This window comes from Thamnophis elegans, chromosome 2 (genome assembly GCF_009769535.1).
Source record: "Thamnophis elegans isolate rThaEle1 chromosome 2, rThaEle1.pri, whole genome shotgun sequence".
Lineage (NCBI taxonomy): Eukaryota > Metazoa > Chordata > Lepidosauria > Squamata > Colubridae > Thamnophis > Thamnophis elegans.
In genome coordinates, this window is record NC_045542.1 from 26,117,701 (window position 1) to 26,134,388 (window position 16,688).

General features: G+C 40.7%; 1 protein-coding gene across 1 annotated transcript; it reads left to right on the plus strand.

The window, feature by feature from the left end:
• Positions 1 to 3,566: 3,566 nt before the first annotated feature.
• LOC116504398 (keratin, type II cytoskeletal 5-like) lies at positions 3,567 to 15,593 on the plus strand. The gene is made up of 9 exons (XM_032211391.1): positions 3,567 to 4,151; positions 5,215 to 5,432; positions 5,880 to 5,940; positions 7,420 to 7,515; positions 9,495 to 9,659; positions 10,702 to 10,827; positions 13,649 to 13,869; positions 15,146 to 15,177; positions 15,265 to 15,593. The coding sequence occupies exons 1-9, from the start codon at positions 3,567 to 3,569 to the stop codon at positions 15,591 to 15,593; spliced, it is 1,833 nt and encodes a 610-aa protein (XP_032067282.1).
• The last annotated feature ends 1,095 nt before the right edge of the window (positions 15,594 to 16,688 follow it).

Here is a 16,688-nt window from a genome sequence, read left to right on the forward strand (position 1 = left end):
CTTATACGCACCAATATGCACCTGCTCCCCAACAACCCTGTAGCCAGCAAAATCAATGTGGACTAGCATCTGCAGGTTTATTTTTGCAAAATTTGCAAGATGGAGGAGACAACTTTGTGGCTCAAACCACACCCCTTTTAACTGTGCATGAATGTTAATGCAGATACAAAAGCAACAGGATTAGATTAGATTAACAGAGTTGAAAGGGACCTTGTAAGTCATCTAGTCTAACCCCCTGCCCAAACAGGAGACCCTATACCATTTCTGACAGATGGCAGTCCAGTCTTTTCTTGAAAGCTTCCAGGGATGAAGCTCCCACAACCTCTGAAGGCAACTTCTGTTCCATTGGTTGATTGTACTCACTGTCAGAAAATTTTCTCCTTTTTTCTAGGTTGAATCTCTCCTTAATCAGTTTCCGTCCATTTTTCCTTGTCTGGCCTTCAGGTGCCTTGGAAAATAGCTTGACTCACTCCTCTCTGTGGCAGCCACTCAAGTATTGGAACACTGCTATCATGTCTTTCTTGGTCCTTCTCTTCACTAGACCAGCCATGCCCAATTCCTGTAACTGTTCTTCAGATGTTTTAGCCTTCAATCCCCTAATCATCCTGGTTACTCTTCTCTGCACTTTTTCTAGAGTCTCAACATCTTTTTTTTTTTATAGTGTGGTGACCAAAACTAGATACAGTATTCTAGGTGTGGTCTTACCAAGGCTTTATAGAGTGGTATGATGATTGGTATTTGGATTGATGAATGGTGTTTGGATTGATGAATGGTGTTTGGATTGGGATGACACACCCATTGCTTTGTAGATTATGACCTTCCTGCAGACCCAACTAGATTTAGCAACCCAAAACTGTAAACTGCAATAAAATAAAATTACAGATGGTCTTTGTCCTTCCTCACGTGGGGAAAAAAAGCTTCTAAAATGGTTAAATTCATTTTCAGTCTGTTAGGATCTTAAATTTAGTAACTGGAACAGTTCAATGTATGATAGGCCAGAACACACAGTTGTGATTGATTGGTTGGAGAGTGCTGCATGAGGCAATCTATGCTATGATTAGTTGTGGGTGTAAAGGGGGAATCTCCCCTCATTTTCTTCTGTGTTCTCTGTATGTTGTTCGATTTACCTGATGATGTTCCTGTGTTCCTGACTGTCTTGTCTGCTATAAATATAAATGTCAAATATATTTATTTATATAAAACTGCAAGTTTGTATAAGCATCTCTGACTTTATTTGGACAGTTGCTGTGCAATTCCCCGACACAATCCAATACAAGGGCTGGCTCTACAACAACACCAGCAGTTGCTAGTTATCTCATGAAATTAATTGCATTGGGAAAAGGCTCGATAAGCGCCATCTTTTTTTTTCTTTTGACTTTTAAGTAGCTTTCAATAACTTTGGTTGTGGTCTTCTCAGAAGAAAGGTGGTGCCCAACTTGGATGGCCAATTCTAAAGGATTATTATTCTGTTGAGGTTGTGGACATGGCAAACCACTTCTACCTGGTTGCCAAGAAAACCAGTAGGGTGTGTCTTATAAAATATCAGGAGTCATATATTACCTCATACTTTTAGATACAGTGTTCTGATGTGCCAGTCGTACTTCTGTGTAGGTAAAGGAGATACGTCCAGGGGCAATTCCCTTAATATTAAAATGATTGGTGCTGTATTATAATTGCTGCGCTAAAATAAGTGCTCAAACTTGGTCTTGAGTAATAATGTTCAAGGGCAGAGTAGTTAAACCAAAGCAGGTTTAAATTGAGGTGGATTTTAAAACAGGATTGATGAGATGATGATGATGATATTTATATATTATTTGGCCCACCTGTTTTAATTATAAGTTTTTTTAAATGAGAAAGGAAGAAGAAAAAAAAAGAAAAATGTCACATAGCTCCAGCTATTATATATGGAATATATAAATATCAAGTAAACGATAAGAGCCTGCTACAGCTTAGACAGCATCTTCTCGATGAATTAATTCCATAATACACACATTTCATCATAGTTTTCTTCAGGTTGACGTCATTATTGTGAGAATAAGTACATAATCCCTGTGGGTTGATAGCAATCCTGATCAATGGTTTGCAGGCTCATCTCTACCCAGTGATGTTTAACAACTGGCTTTTCCAAACTGATCGTAAAAAGGAAGAGCTATTCAAAGCATTTCCTTTCTCTAGGAAGATAGGTGCTGGGAAATACACTATTGAGCTCCTTGAATGTCTCCAAGTCTCATTGATATGCTTGACTCCATTGCCACTATGGTGTTGCTACACACTAGCCATCATTGTGATGGCAACTTTCTCAATTGGCTTGCAAAATTCCCCAAAATTTAACAGTTGATTCTTGCAAGCTGGCACAAGATGACTTCAGTACACCATGGTCTGTACCATTTTCAGACATCTTTGTCCACCTCTGGTCCACTCTTTCTAAACTACTTCCCTATCTTGGGTTCTTCTTTATACTTTCTGATTAGGTCTGCTTGCCCACTCATACACAAGGCTTGCTTCAAGAAAGCAGCAGAGGGAAAAACAGATTTAGCTACTTCACTGCAAGCAAGGCATGAAAACTGGTGACACAACTGATCACTTTCTAAGTTATCTTTTTATTCCTTTTGCTTAACCTGACAATTCTTTGTCATTCCCCTTTGCCTATCTCTGTGGAAAAAAGTAGGCACTTGCAGTTTTCCATTGCTTTTAGGTTTCCTCCCGCCTACCATTCCCTGTCACCCAGGTGTGCTCATTCCCTTTTGATCAGTAGCTGATCTTCATCTTACGCAAGTCAGTTTCCCCCACCTAGGATTTAGATTGTGTTGAAGCCAGATCCTTGATGCTCCTGGTACAAAGCTGTAAGGGTTGCCTCTGAAAAAGCACTGCACTTTCTCCCTATCCTATCCAGCAAAGCTGTTTTCAAATAACGATTTGCTGAGGCGATGTTGATGCTCCATGAATTGCAAGTTGAAAAACCGCTCTTAGGATGCCAAGGGCAATTTTCCACATCGAGGCATACTCAGGCTGTAATTGTGGGCGTGCTTTGGGAATTGTGAAAGCCAGGCTATTGCTTGACAGTCTGCACAGCAGCTGCCTGCCCTGGGACTCTGCAATTTGAAAATCAGATGGAGAGACTGATACCATTGCCATTGAGAATAAAGGCAATTGCTCTGTGTCAGGTCTACTCATCAGCTACAATAATCAAGCTTAAGTCATCTTAGTCACTGAATATATTGCACGATTGCTGGTCCTCCTCCTCATCTTCGCCTTCCCTTTCTTCTTTTGGTAAGAAGGGCTGTGCTAATGGGTAGAGTCAATGTTTGGTAAACTGGAGATGAAGATCTGTCAACTACACCACGCCACGAACACAATATAATGATATCCTCTTTCCCGCCCATGCAAAATCAAATCCAACACCTCCCTGGAATACATAAAAGGGAAGCTGATTCCAGCTCTGGATCCAGAGGGATTTGGCTTTCTTTGGGATCAGCACTCTCCAGCTACTCCTTTATTTTAAACTTTGCTCCAGCTGCTACTAGGCCTCTTCATTCTCTCTTTGCTCCCTTGACCTGAACACAACAATGTCTTTCCAGACCATCTGCCAAGGCTCCAAGGGGAGCAGAAGGGGCTACAGCTCGTGCTCTGCTTTTGGTGGCGGCACCGGAGGAGGAATCAGACGTAGCTATTCTTCATGCAGAGGATATGGTGGCGGTATGAGAGGCCAATATGGTAGCAGGAGCCTCCATAACTATGGTGGAGTTACAAGGATTTCCTATGGATCTGGCTATGGAGGGGGCATCTGCGGGGGATATGGTGGTGGCTATGGAGGAATTGGTGGTGGCTATGGTGGAATAGGAGGCAGCTGTGGAGGAATAGGAGGTGGTTATGGAGGAATAGGAGGTGGTTACGGAGGAATAGGAGGTGGTTACGGAGGAAGAGGAGGTGGTTATGGAGGAATAGGAGGTGGTTATGGAGGAATAGGAGGTGGGTTAGGTGGTAGAGGACTTGGCGGCCATGGATCTGGAGGTATTGGTAGTGTCCAAGTAGATCCAAATCTTCTGCATCCGGTCCGAGTAGAAATTGACCCCCAAATACAGCACGTAAAAAATCAAGAGAAAGAGCAGATCAAAGTACTCAACAACCAGTTTGCTTCCTTCATTGACAAGGTAGGTTAACAGAACAGAAAGTGCTACATTTTTGATTGATGTCATGGAATGCATGTCAGGTGGTAAAACTTGATGCAATTTGTGCTTAACAATCTAGTAACATCTAAAGTTCCTGATGTGAGTTCATTTACTAACCCTCTTTATTTGGAAATTGCATAGAATATCCTAAGAAACTTTGATATCATGAGACCTACGAAGACTCCTAGTAGCTATTTATAATGCTTCTGTTTGTCGGGCTCTTGGAAATGGATATTTAGTGATGAATGGAATAGAAGCAAATGTCTGGGAAGAAGTAGAAAACCAGGAAAAGTGATTAGGGTGTTCATTAGGGTAGATTTTTCAAAATGATTTCAGAATGATAACAGAAAGGGTTGCCACTTCTAAAAACTAGCATGTATAGAATTTATAACACAAAATATAATTGATTGCCTTACATAGGCCTGAATGTTTTCAGACAATTAAAAAAAAAGATATTTTGTAATGGCTAAATCAGTTGCTGGCCTCCAAACCTTCCTACCTAAGCTGTAACTGGAGTTGCCAAGAATTAAAAAATGGCTCAGTGCAAATGCCAAGCCTGAAAACTATCACAAGCTTTTCAAACAATGATGCCTTGTTATTCAAACATTTGTGTCCATCATTTGTAGTCTATTAAGAAAGAGACAGCATTTGCATTTCTTGGATGAGTCTGTCTGGAATATCCTCGCTCAGCACAAATAACCACATAGACTCTTGTAAAGTCCCTGGACCAGAATAGAGTTTGAAGGATATACAGTAGAACCAAGCCCTTCATTGATTTCCACTGGCAGCTCCACAGAAGTCCAGTGAGATTCATGAATTTCTCAAAATGCTTGTGTCCTTTAGATCTTCATCTTATTCCCAGATGATCAGAGTTTCAATTTTACAAAGAAAAGAAATGTGAAATAGAGAAGGGAACATGAAGAGTTTGTCCTGCCTCTCAAGTTAAGGTTCATTTAGCTGGAAGGGTCCAACTTTGCTGTTATTTTTTCCTACAGTTATCCCAATGTGTTGTGATGGCAACTTTCTCAAGTAATTTCTTTTATAGGTTCGCTTTCTGGAGCAACAAAACAAAGTATTGCAAACCAAATGGCAAATCCTACAACAGCAAACACAAGGCATTGGCCCAACTATGAATTTGGATGCCCAGTTCCAGCAGTTCCTGAATAGCTTGAGGAATCAGATTGAAAATATCCGCAGCCAGAAGGCACAGCTGACAACAGAGCTCCAAAGTATGCAGCATTATGTGGAAGACTTCAAGAACAAGTGAGAACCTCAGAAACAACAGACCACTGTGTCCCTTTCAGCTTGCAGTTGGATGATAGTCTGTCCCCCTGATGAGCACCAGATCACAAGAATGTCACTGATCACAATTCTTGAGAAACTTTCCCACAAAGAATGCTCTTTGGACATGCTGCTCCAAGCCCTGGAGAACATAAATATTGCAGTCCAATGTTATAGTTATAAGGTTGGGGGATAACATTACAACCAGTGTAGGAAGTTGGTTCCATGAACAAGATGGGAGAATTAATTTCTTAATTCTGCTTTGACAAATTTGTTCACATTCTATTCATTGTGTTTATTATGATAGCTTTGTATTTATCTTGACTTCTTGTATTTAGTATTTAGCTTGGCTTCTGTAGTCTATATGTGATTGCAGTCAAAATCCTGGTCAAGAAATCAATAAACTAACTTTGCTTTTTCTCCCCCTAGGTATGAAGAGGAGATCAACAGGCGCACAACGGCTGAGAATGATTTTGTTGTGCTGAAAAAGGTGAGATGGGAACATCTGGCAGTTTGGGTAGAATTAAATTGTTTTTTAAGATTTCTCCAACTTTTAAGAGCTAAGTCACCATGGTCAACAATTTGCATGACCTTCCAATGTAGGCCTACCTTTTTGTTGTTCCTGATGCTGTTGCAAAAAACGCTACATGATGCAACTATAGGATTACAGTCCATATTTGAATCTCATTGCATATGGAAAAGTAGCATGGTATCAAATTATGAATCCCCTTAATACATTTGTTTTCCATCATCAGGGAGCCTGACATATTAAAAGGTGTTTTGAAATGATGCAGAACCATGAATAGAAAGGAGCAAATCTGTAGATTTTTGTTTGTCAAGTTCCATTTGTCAAGATTAAGATTTTTTTTTGCCAAGTTTATACAAAAATGTGAATGCATAATAATTTGATGCACATTTCTCTTGTTTAGAGATATATGCATATTCACTAGCAAGATTGCCATGAAAAATATGTAGGTTTTGCAACTGATTTCCTCTCACATACTGTATGGTATGGTAGTTCTCATTCTCATTCTCATTGTCTCTCTCTCTCCCTCCCTCCCTCCCTTTCATCTACCTACTTATAATCTATCTAATCTCTATCATCTATCATCCCACATCTCCTAATCTTTATATAGCTTTTGTTATTAGCGAGCTGCATTGCCAAATTCAGACAATTAGAAATGCTGAATAGCTAATTTTGGTCCTCAGAGTTGGCTAAAAGTAATAATTTGACATTGAAATTGAAATTAAAATTTATTATCCTCTCCTCTTAGCCATTAATAGCAATAGTTAGACTTATATACCGCTTCATAGGGCTTTCAGCCCTCTCTAAGCGGTTTACAGAGTCAGCATATTGCCCCCAACAACAATCCGGGTCCTCATTTTACCCACCTTGGAAGGATGGAAGGCTGAGTCAACCTTGAGCCTGGTGGGATTTGAACAGCCGAACTGCTGAACTGCAGTCAGCTGAAGTAGCCTGCAGTGCTGCATTTAACCACTGCGCCACCAATATATATACACATATTTATAAATTCAATAGCTCCTGATATGTTGGATAATAAACATGTTCTCCCTGTAATTCTCCCTTTTAGAGTGAGGTTTACACTAGTCAAAAAGATGCAAAAAGGTGTCTGCTTCATCTAAGCTTTGCATGGAGCCTATTGCTTCATTTGTATAAAAAGAAAGGTATCATGGGTTGAAGCCTGCCGATACCTGCTGTGAGCTGAAAAAGTTTGCTGTCTGTAATTACTCCATGAAGAACAGAAACAGCAATTTTGTCCTGCTTATATGTATTTTCTACTGTATTGTTTCTTCACATGTTGCTGATGTGGTCTTTCAAAAACAGAGAGCCAAAGACTTAAAATTAAACAACCTAACAGGAACATACAGGGCTCTTTGGGTAGACTTGCTAAAACTGGTGATGAGACTTGTTGAAAATTTACACTGACATTTTTCTGGATCCTTGCAGGATGTGGATTGTTCCTATTTGTCCAAGAGTAACTTGGAAGCAAGAGTTGGTGCTTTGGCTGAGCAGATTAACTTCCTGAGAAAAATCTTTGATGTGGTAAGAAATGGTTCAGTTTTATTGGTTAGAAGTAAAAGGTTAGATCCCACTGAACCCAAATTCAGATTTCTCTTTATGTAACCCATGAGTCTTTTCTTCCAAGAAAGAATCTTATTTCACAAAGGGCATGTCCACAGGACACACTTTCAGTGAATTTGGTTACAAGTGCAAAAAAACTCCATGTTATAACAGCAAATGTTCTTAGAATGGTGAGATGGCTGACTTTTTCTTCCTTTCTCACCCATCTAAAAACAAAGGAGTCTGGAGACCCTAGACCTGTGATGGTGAGCCTATGGCACGTGTACCAGAAGTGGCACGCAGAGCCCTCTTTGTGGGCATGTGCACCATTGCCAGCTGCTCTTCTGGTTTCCAATACGCACATGTGTGCTGGCCAGCTGGTCTTCACAGGTGCCAGAGCGCCAGAAAACCACCTGAAAAAGGCCCCCAAAACAGGCCATTTTCCGGGTGTTTTTAGGCTGTTTCCAGGTCATTTTCAGTCTGGTTTTGGCCTGGAAATGGCGTGAAAATGCCCCCCAAATGGCAAGGAAACAGCCCGAAAACCAGCCTGAAAAATGGTATGAAAATGGCTCAAAAACCAGCCTGAAAATGGCCCGAAAAATGCCCTGAAAAATACCCAGAAAATAGGCATATGCGCAGCGGCCAGTTTGTCTTCAGGTTTCCAACACTCCAGCATGTGTGTTCCGGTTTGAGCACTTGGTACCAAAAAGGTTCGCCATCACTGCCCTAGGCACAGGATGGAGAAAAACCATTCCTTCTTCCAGTTCTCTTTTATGGGTAGTCATTGACTTACAACAGTCGCTTTAGTGATGTTCAAAGTTAAACAATAGCACTGAAAAAAAGTGATTTATGATCTTTTTCCCCACAACTGTTGCAGCATCTCCATGGTCACTTGATCAAAATTCAGACATTGGGCAACTGACTCATATTTATGATGGATGCAGTATGCTGGCACCATGTGATCAGCTTTTGCAACCTTCTGACAAGCAAAGTCAATTGGGAAACAGATTCACTTAACAACTGTGCTACTAACTTAACAACTGCAGTAATTCACTTAACAACTATGACAAGAAAGGTCATAAAATGGGGCAGAACTCATCACCTTTAGCAACAGAACCTTTTCACTCAGTTTTGGTCATAAGTTGTGGACTACCTGTTTAAATAATCTTTTTGTACACCACTATTGCCACACAAAAATATATCCAGATGCCACAATTTTAGTTAACCCCTCTTCAATTATCCCTCCTGAGTTTGAATGCACACAGGGCCATAGTAAGGTCAATAAACAGGGTTCAGTAGCCTTTATCTTAACTCTCATTCTGAGCCTGTAAGGAACTTCAATGACATGCTACCTCTAACCTTGTTAGGGGTCATTGTGTGGTACAAACAAGCCCCAGACTGACCCAGAGCTTAAAAAGAAGAAGATGAAGCATCACATAAAGAGTGATCATTGGATAGAAGATCAAAACTAGATAGCCATGAGGTGACATATGCAGGGAATCCTCACTTTTGCTTACTAAAATCCTCATTATGTTCTGCCATTCGTGTTTTGTTTTTTACTGCTTTACCACGTTTATCTTTATTGTCCTGACACTTAGACATTTATTTTAAACTGAAAGTCATAATTCTGTCCTGGATTCTGTTTGTTTAAAAAGATTACTTCCTTTTATTTTGAAAAACTGTGCTTTGCATTTGCAATTGAAACAACTCAGATCTGAAAATCTTTCCAAAAAAGTGGTTTAAAAAAAATTATACAGGGAAAGGTGCAGATTTGGCCAAAGCTTTTTGTGTTACAGAATGAAATAAGCTGTTCCAAAAGAAATACAAGAAGGGGGTTCTAAATAAAATTATGAATTTAAAAATGTACAGTATTGGGAGTAAGAAAAATAATTCATGAGTGGTGAAACGGGAAAAGTGAGACAGATTGCCATCCTAACGCATGCTTTTTGGATTTGTTATAGGAAATCTCTCAGTACCAGACTGGAGGCCAAGACACCTCAGTAGTAGTGAGCATGGATAATAATACCCACTTGAATTTGGAAGGTATTATTGATGAAGTAAGGAGCCAGTATGAAGAGATTGCTCGCAGTAGCCGAGCTGAAGCTGAGGCTTGGTATCACTCCCAGGTAAGTAATCGCACTGACGCAAAGAAATAAAATCCCCTAATTTATCTTATGCTTTTCCGGGAAGCAAGAACTCCAGAAACTACAGAATCACAGAAAATTGCAGAAGGGACTTTCTGCTTCTGCTCATTTGCTGAGACTACTATTTAAATGATTGTTCTCTTTCTCCATGCAGTCCCTGCAAATTGGACTTTAATTTCTCTCCGGACTTCTAAAACCAAATTTGTAGTTCCCTCACCAAAGTACAATATCGATAATTCTCTGAAGAAAACCTTGGCAGCAAACACCATGATTGATATTCTCAGGACAGATCAGCTTTCCCCTGTCTGGCACTTTCCAAAGTTGTAGAATACTTATCTTGTAGGTTCTCAGCTGTGCTCACTAGGGATTCTGGGAAATGCAGTCCTGCCTCATCTGGAAGAGGTCAGACTGAGAAAGGCTGGGAGTGATGAAGCCTAAAAATCTGGCCAAGGGGCAACAAGTCAGTCCTAAAGATGTCCAATCTCAGCGCTGACATGCAGACTAGAAATGAACATGAATAGTGAGTTGTGGGGACCCTATTTTAAACAATCTTTTAAGCTTCTTCATTTTCTGAAAGAATGTGACAAAAAAGCAGTTATCTGAGGCAAAATAACCCTTAGTTATCCATGACAGATATTGATACATCGTTTGTATAGACTCTTCAACCATGCCCAGATTCAGCCAATTACCATGTGACTTAAAATGATTTCACAGCTTCTGCATCTTGGTCCTAAGATCTTAAGTATGGAGTCAGTACTCACAACGCTTTACAAAGCCCTTTCTGGGAACCTCGATAATCAAACTATAATCAATATAAAGTGTGAAAGCCATTGCTCTTTGAATGTGGCTGAAGTACAACTTCAAGCATCCATTACCATTAACTATGCTGGCTGGGCCTGCTGGAAATTGTAATTTAGGAATGTTTGTTTGGCCATTCTTTGTCATCCCTGAGCTATTCTGCTTCCATTGTCATCCACTGGGCTGATGCAGCAAGATGGATAATTACACTTTTTCTGCCCAACAGTTTGAAGCGCTGCAGCACACAGCAGGACGACATGGTGACAATCTGCGCAACACCAGGCAGGAGATTCAAGAGTTGACTAGGAACATCCAGAGACTGCGTTCAGAACTTGAGCATGTCAAGAAGCAGGTATGGAGTGTGCAGGGAAGGATTACGATTCAATCTCCTTGGGAAATCCAGGTCACTCTATGAGTGTTGAATTCACCTCTACAGAGGGAAAGAATCTCTTAGTGAGAACTTGCGCAAAATCTTATGAGGTGCCTATTTTTAAAATCATTTATTTTAAGTGCCTTTTTAAAATCATTTGATTTAAGATCTTGGAGCATTTCTGTTTCTCAGGCAGATAACATTCTGACTCAGTAACTTAACACATTTCACTGAAACTTGTCAAACTCCTTTTAAATTGCTTCTCCCATCCACATAACTCATTGTATCATCATAGCTGAGCCCTCTTGTACACAAGATGAATTGCATTATCTTTATGTAAGTCCAGGTGTGACATTGTTGGCTTGGCTAGCAAAATGGAATGGTGAATTACATTGGTTTGGGGATAGTATCTTTTCTGCGGTGGTTGAAAAGGAAAAGCTGGGTACCAAGAAAGGGCTCTGATTCATGGTAGAAGACTGGTTTGGCAGGAATAATGTCTTAAGAGTCGTCAGGTGGGGCTGGAGAATCTTCATAAATCTTTAAATCTTAAAGATCTCCTATTTGTCATTGTCAGCAATTCCGAACTGGATGAGCCAATGGTTCAAATGTGTTGCTCTTCTTAGCCTCTTAATAATTTTAATCTGCTCTTCAGTGGTTCATGGGAGAACATGTTGCAAGTGGGAACCTCAGGTGTTGATGCATATATCTTAAAAAGAATCTGTTCTGCTACACATATTTAATTAGTTTACTTTATTGTTATTGCACATGGTACAATGAAATTAAATGCTGTCTTCAGTGTACAAGCTTTTGTTCACATAAAGGCTTAAACCTTCCCCTTTGCTCTTGCCGGATTCACTATTCCTGTCATTTATCCTTTATTATTCTTTATAAATAATCTCTTCAGAGTGATCATCTCTAATTATGAGACATGTCCCCCAGCCTCAGTCAAGGTCCGTAGACTCTGTTTGGGACTGGGGAGGGAGCAATAAGTCAAGCCTTGTCCCAAAGATGCTTTTTTTTCTTTTCCAAGAGGAACCTGGACTTTCTTTGTTTTTCCTTGTCATCCAAGAAGTTTCTTCAGTTCTTCTTGGATGAGAAGTGAAATGTCTTCAAGGAAAAACAAAGTAAGTCCAGGTTCCTTTGAGAAAATAAAGCATTTTTGGGACAATCATGACCTGGATGACTGAGAATCTTCACAGACAATTTAAACCTTGCTACAAAAGGCTTTAAAAAGCTTCTAAGATTTGTCTTTTCCGTGCTGATGCCTGTAGATTGCTGAAGTGCATTAGGAGATTGTTAAGCAAAGTAAGAAGAGTTCACATTTCAGCTGTGCCTAGATATAAGCCCATTCACAGAAAATTACTACATTGGTCTACCATAGTATAGCTGGAAAAGGCCTTCTGAAGAGAGGCTTGATCTGGCTTGATATAAGGAAGTGTCTTACAACTCTCCCATCAACTCAGAGGTGGTATAAGGAAATCACCATCATACTTGGAGAAATAAGGGAAACAAAGCATCCTAGTTCACAACCTCAAACTGAAAAGTAGAAGGAATCATAGTAACGGGGTTCCATGTTTTAAAGGAATGATAATTAAAAAAAACTGGAGTGTAAAATGATTTACCTCTCTAACTCCATTATGTGCTGCTTCAGAAAAAGAATAGTAGCAAAAAAAAAAAATGTGTCAGAGGATCTTACATTTAGGGCTTGCCTGGACAGAAATTCGGAATCCATTAGAGTTGGCAGCTTATACATTCAAATAAATAAATAAATAAATAAATAAATTATTATTAATAATAATAATAATAATAATAATATGTTTTTAAAAATTGGATTAAGCATCTGGGCTGACAGCTGGAACATGAGAATAAAAAAAGACTGTAATATTCAGACAGAGTGTTGAGCCCTTTTATCATTGCTGAGCATCTACATTAGAATAGAATAGCATTAACAGAGTTGGAAGGGAGCTTAGAGGTCTTCTAGTCCAATCCCCTGCTTAGGCAGGAAACCCTACACCATTTCAGACAAATGGCTATCCAATCTCTTCTTAAAAACGTCCAGTGTTGGAGCATTCACAACTTCTGGAGGTAAGTTGTCCCACTGATGAACAATCAAATTCCCAGGACCAAGGAAGTCATTTGTGTTTCCATACTGAGCATTCTGCCACCAAGGCAGATTCCTTTGTAACATATAATATGAACAGAAGCATTTCTTAGATCCAAAGTCCACTTTTTTTTAAAAAAAGCAAAAGCTATATTGTATAGAAAGTATATTTCTGAAATAAGCTGCATAAAGGAAAATAGCTTACACTGGGGAACTTACGTTTTAAAAGCCTACACAGAGGAAATGTAAGTTAACAAGGAATGACATCATGGAAATTAATACTAGAGATTGATATTATCTTGAGATCATTCATGTTAAAACGTAATTAGAGATAATTATGTTAAAATTGCATTTGGATAGTTGAAAAAGGGTGAGTTTTAACAGATCTTTAAAAAAGAGAAATAAAACAAAACAGTGAGCTCAGAACACGAACATGAATTAATTCTTTTTCTGATCTGGACAGCTTTAGCTCCCAAGTGCTACCACGCAAGTGATAGTGCAGAAGTATCCCATTATTTACGGTGGGTTTAAATTTATGCACATATTTAATGCAGAGAGAAAAACTCAGAACCTTTGGTAGAAGCTGCTGGAAAATTTTCCAAATGAAATAGAATCACAGCATGGTAAATACTTCATCTAAAAGGAGTTTAAAAGATGTCCATGAGGCAACTAGAGCTGTTTGTTATCTCTCTTGCCTTGCAGTATGCTAAATTGCAGTCTGACATTGCCGAAGCTGAGGAACGTGGTGAACTGGCTCTCCGAGATGCTAAGCAAAAACTGCATGACTTGGAATGTGCCTTGGCGAAAGACAAGGAAGAGCTGGCTCGCCTCCTGAAAGAGTACCAAGATCTGCTGAACATCAAGCTTGCTCTGGACATCGAAATTGCCATGTATAGGAAACTGCTGGAAGGAGAAGAGAGCAGGTTTGTCTGCTGGTCTCTTTAAGGAGTGGGATTGGTTTTCAATGGGCCAAGGGCCTACAAGCTAAATCTAGCTAAAAATCTACGAACAGATGTAAATGATGTCTACTTAAATATCTGAATAGTTGGTGATTGTCTTGTCAATATTTCACACCCTAATTTGGGGAAAGAGGTTTGATTTGGAACTTCTGTCGTTCTGACTTGCCTTTGGAAACATTGATGTGCTTCATGCCACATGGGTGCTCCAGGTCTCACTCTCCACCTTACCTGGATTTCAAAGGTGTTCCCTTCAGAGGTCGGTTCGTACCAGTTCAGACCAATTCGGCTGAACCGGTAGTGGTTTGGCAACCAGGGTCGCTGGAACCAGCAGCAACCAGGGCCTGCCACACCCCCAAACCAGTTCTCTTACGGAGCCGCCATCTTGATTTTTGGTTCTGCCCATGCGCAGAACAATTGTAATTGCACAAATTTATTTATTTTCTTTTTTAAACATTTTGCGCATGCACAGACCTATTTTTGTGCGAATGCGCAAGCATTTTTGCGCGCGCAGAACCGGCAGTAATGCCAGGAGCAATCCACCCATTTCCCTTTGTGGATTGGTTTGCAGGTAGGACATGGGGATTCATGAGAAGGGGGACTCCACCTTGCAAACAACAAATTGGATAGGTGATTTGTGCTTGTCAGTTTCAAGCTGCAGCTCATAATTCTATGATTCATATATAGTAGACCAGGGGTGTCAAACTCGATTTGATTGAGGGCTGCATCAGGGTTGGCTTGACCAAGGGAGGATAGGGGGCATGGCTGGGGGGCATAGTCGGGGACATGGCTAGCTCGACATCACTTGTCGAGGCTCCATTTTCAGCTGGCAAAGGCAGCATGCGCGGCCTACCCAGACTCCATTTTTGCTGTTAGAGGACTGCAGGAGGCTGTTGTGGCTGAAAACAGAGCTCGGACGAACCATGTGCAGCCTCCTCAAGCTCTGCTTTCACTGGCAGAGGCCATTGCAGCTGAAAGTGGAGCCTGGCAGGGTCATGCGCAGCCCTCCCAACCTCCGTTTTTGCTGGCAGAGACACTGCGGGCCAGTCTTTTGTTGTTTCCAGGGTGGCTCCACGGACCAGATCTAAGCACCCAGTGGGCCAAATGTGGCCCACTGGTTTGACACCCCTGTAGTAGACTATCATATGGAAATATCACTCAGCCTATTCATAGACAACGCAATTGTCTATTTCACGAAGGATAATTTTGTTCAAAAATCACCTGTGTTTTTTGCTTTAAACAGGCTCTGTGGCTCAGGATCTCCAGTCCATGTCTGTAAGTACCTTATCCTTTCCCCTTGACTATATTTACAGTTTTTAAAATTGTGAAGACATGTGTACTAACTCTGTGTTTCCTTTACAGCTGTGCGGGGTAGTAGCTACGGTGGTGGCATTGGAGGTGGCATCGGTGGCGGCAGTGGCATTGGCGGTGGCTTTGGCGGCGGCATTGGTGGTGGAATAGGAGGTGGCATTTGTGGTGGCATTGGAAGTGGTGTTGGCGGTGGCATCGGCGGAGGTAGCTGTGGCTACGGAAGTGGAGGCTACGGTGGCATTATAAGTGGTGGAGGGGCTGGCGGCTCTGTCTGTGGAGGAGGAGGTGGATTCTCTCATGGCTCAGGAAGTGGTTCCGGCACTGTCATCCGAAGAACCACCACATCCAGCTCGTGCACCAAATCAAGTGGAAGATATTAGCTATCTCTCCCGGTCCCCCCAAAGGAAAGGAACATCTTTTATCTGCTTGTGTTAACACAACTCTTTCAGCCTCATTCTGGCAACCCAGAAAAGAACAAACTGTGTCTTCTAAAGCCCAAGATCTGATCTCTATTTCCTTCCCAGAGGAAACCTGCAGCCAGCCCCTGCTGAGGAGGTCATCGTCCATCTCACTTCTCTTGCTTTCGATGACCAGTCATGAAATGGTAACCAAATTCCATTTTAGGACATCCAAGAGAGAAACGCTTGAAAGAAAGGGGAGATGAATCAACTACGAATCTGGGTTTTGCTTCCTTCAGTATGCTCTATATATTTGGCCTAATTGGTGGCTGCCAAATAGTGATATGCATGAAAGAGATCTTTTCTCACTACCTGGAGTCTTCTTCCCACCAATGGTTCTCTTCAGTCTTGCTATAGTTCCCTGCTTCATTGAGGAGATCATGTGTTTTCACTGTATATGTTTGGTCGATGTTAGGCAAGTCAAACTTGTACTGCTAAGTTAAATGCCAATTTCCTTGAACCACCACTGCATTTTCACTCAACGGTTGGGTTTGCAGAAAGACAGGGTTCTGCAAGCAACAATTCATGGTTAGGAAATCAGAAATCAAGGACTGTACTTTGAAAACATTCAATCTTGGACCAGTTCTGCGGATTATGTTGCACCTATCTTCATTTCTTAGGCTTTCTTTCCCATTTTCTTAGGAGCTGATCATTTTCAATAAACTGCAGTCAAGTTAAATGTTGTCTCTCTTTTTTTTTAATGGTTGGTTTTTACACATATCATTTTACTTCAAAAAAATGGGCCATCCCTGAAGTGGCTTGCACAAACTCCATGTATTATTTTCTGGGAAATAACACTTTATGAAGATTTAGTCTTTTATTTATAATTCTATATTGGTTTATCTGAGAGTAGGCCTCACTGAATTAATTTCCTTTAGAGCAGTGGTTCCCAACGTGGGGCCCACACCCCATGGAGGGCAATTTGATTTTTAATTGGGGTAATTTGAACCTTGTTTAAACCAAGTTAAACCCAGCCTTCTTGGCTTCCTCTGCATGAGTAGAATTCACTTTTTGAGT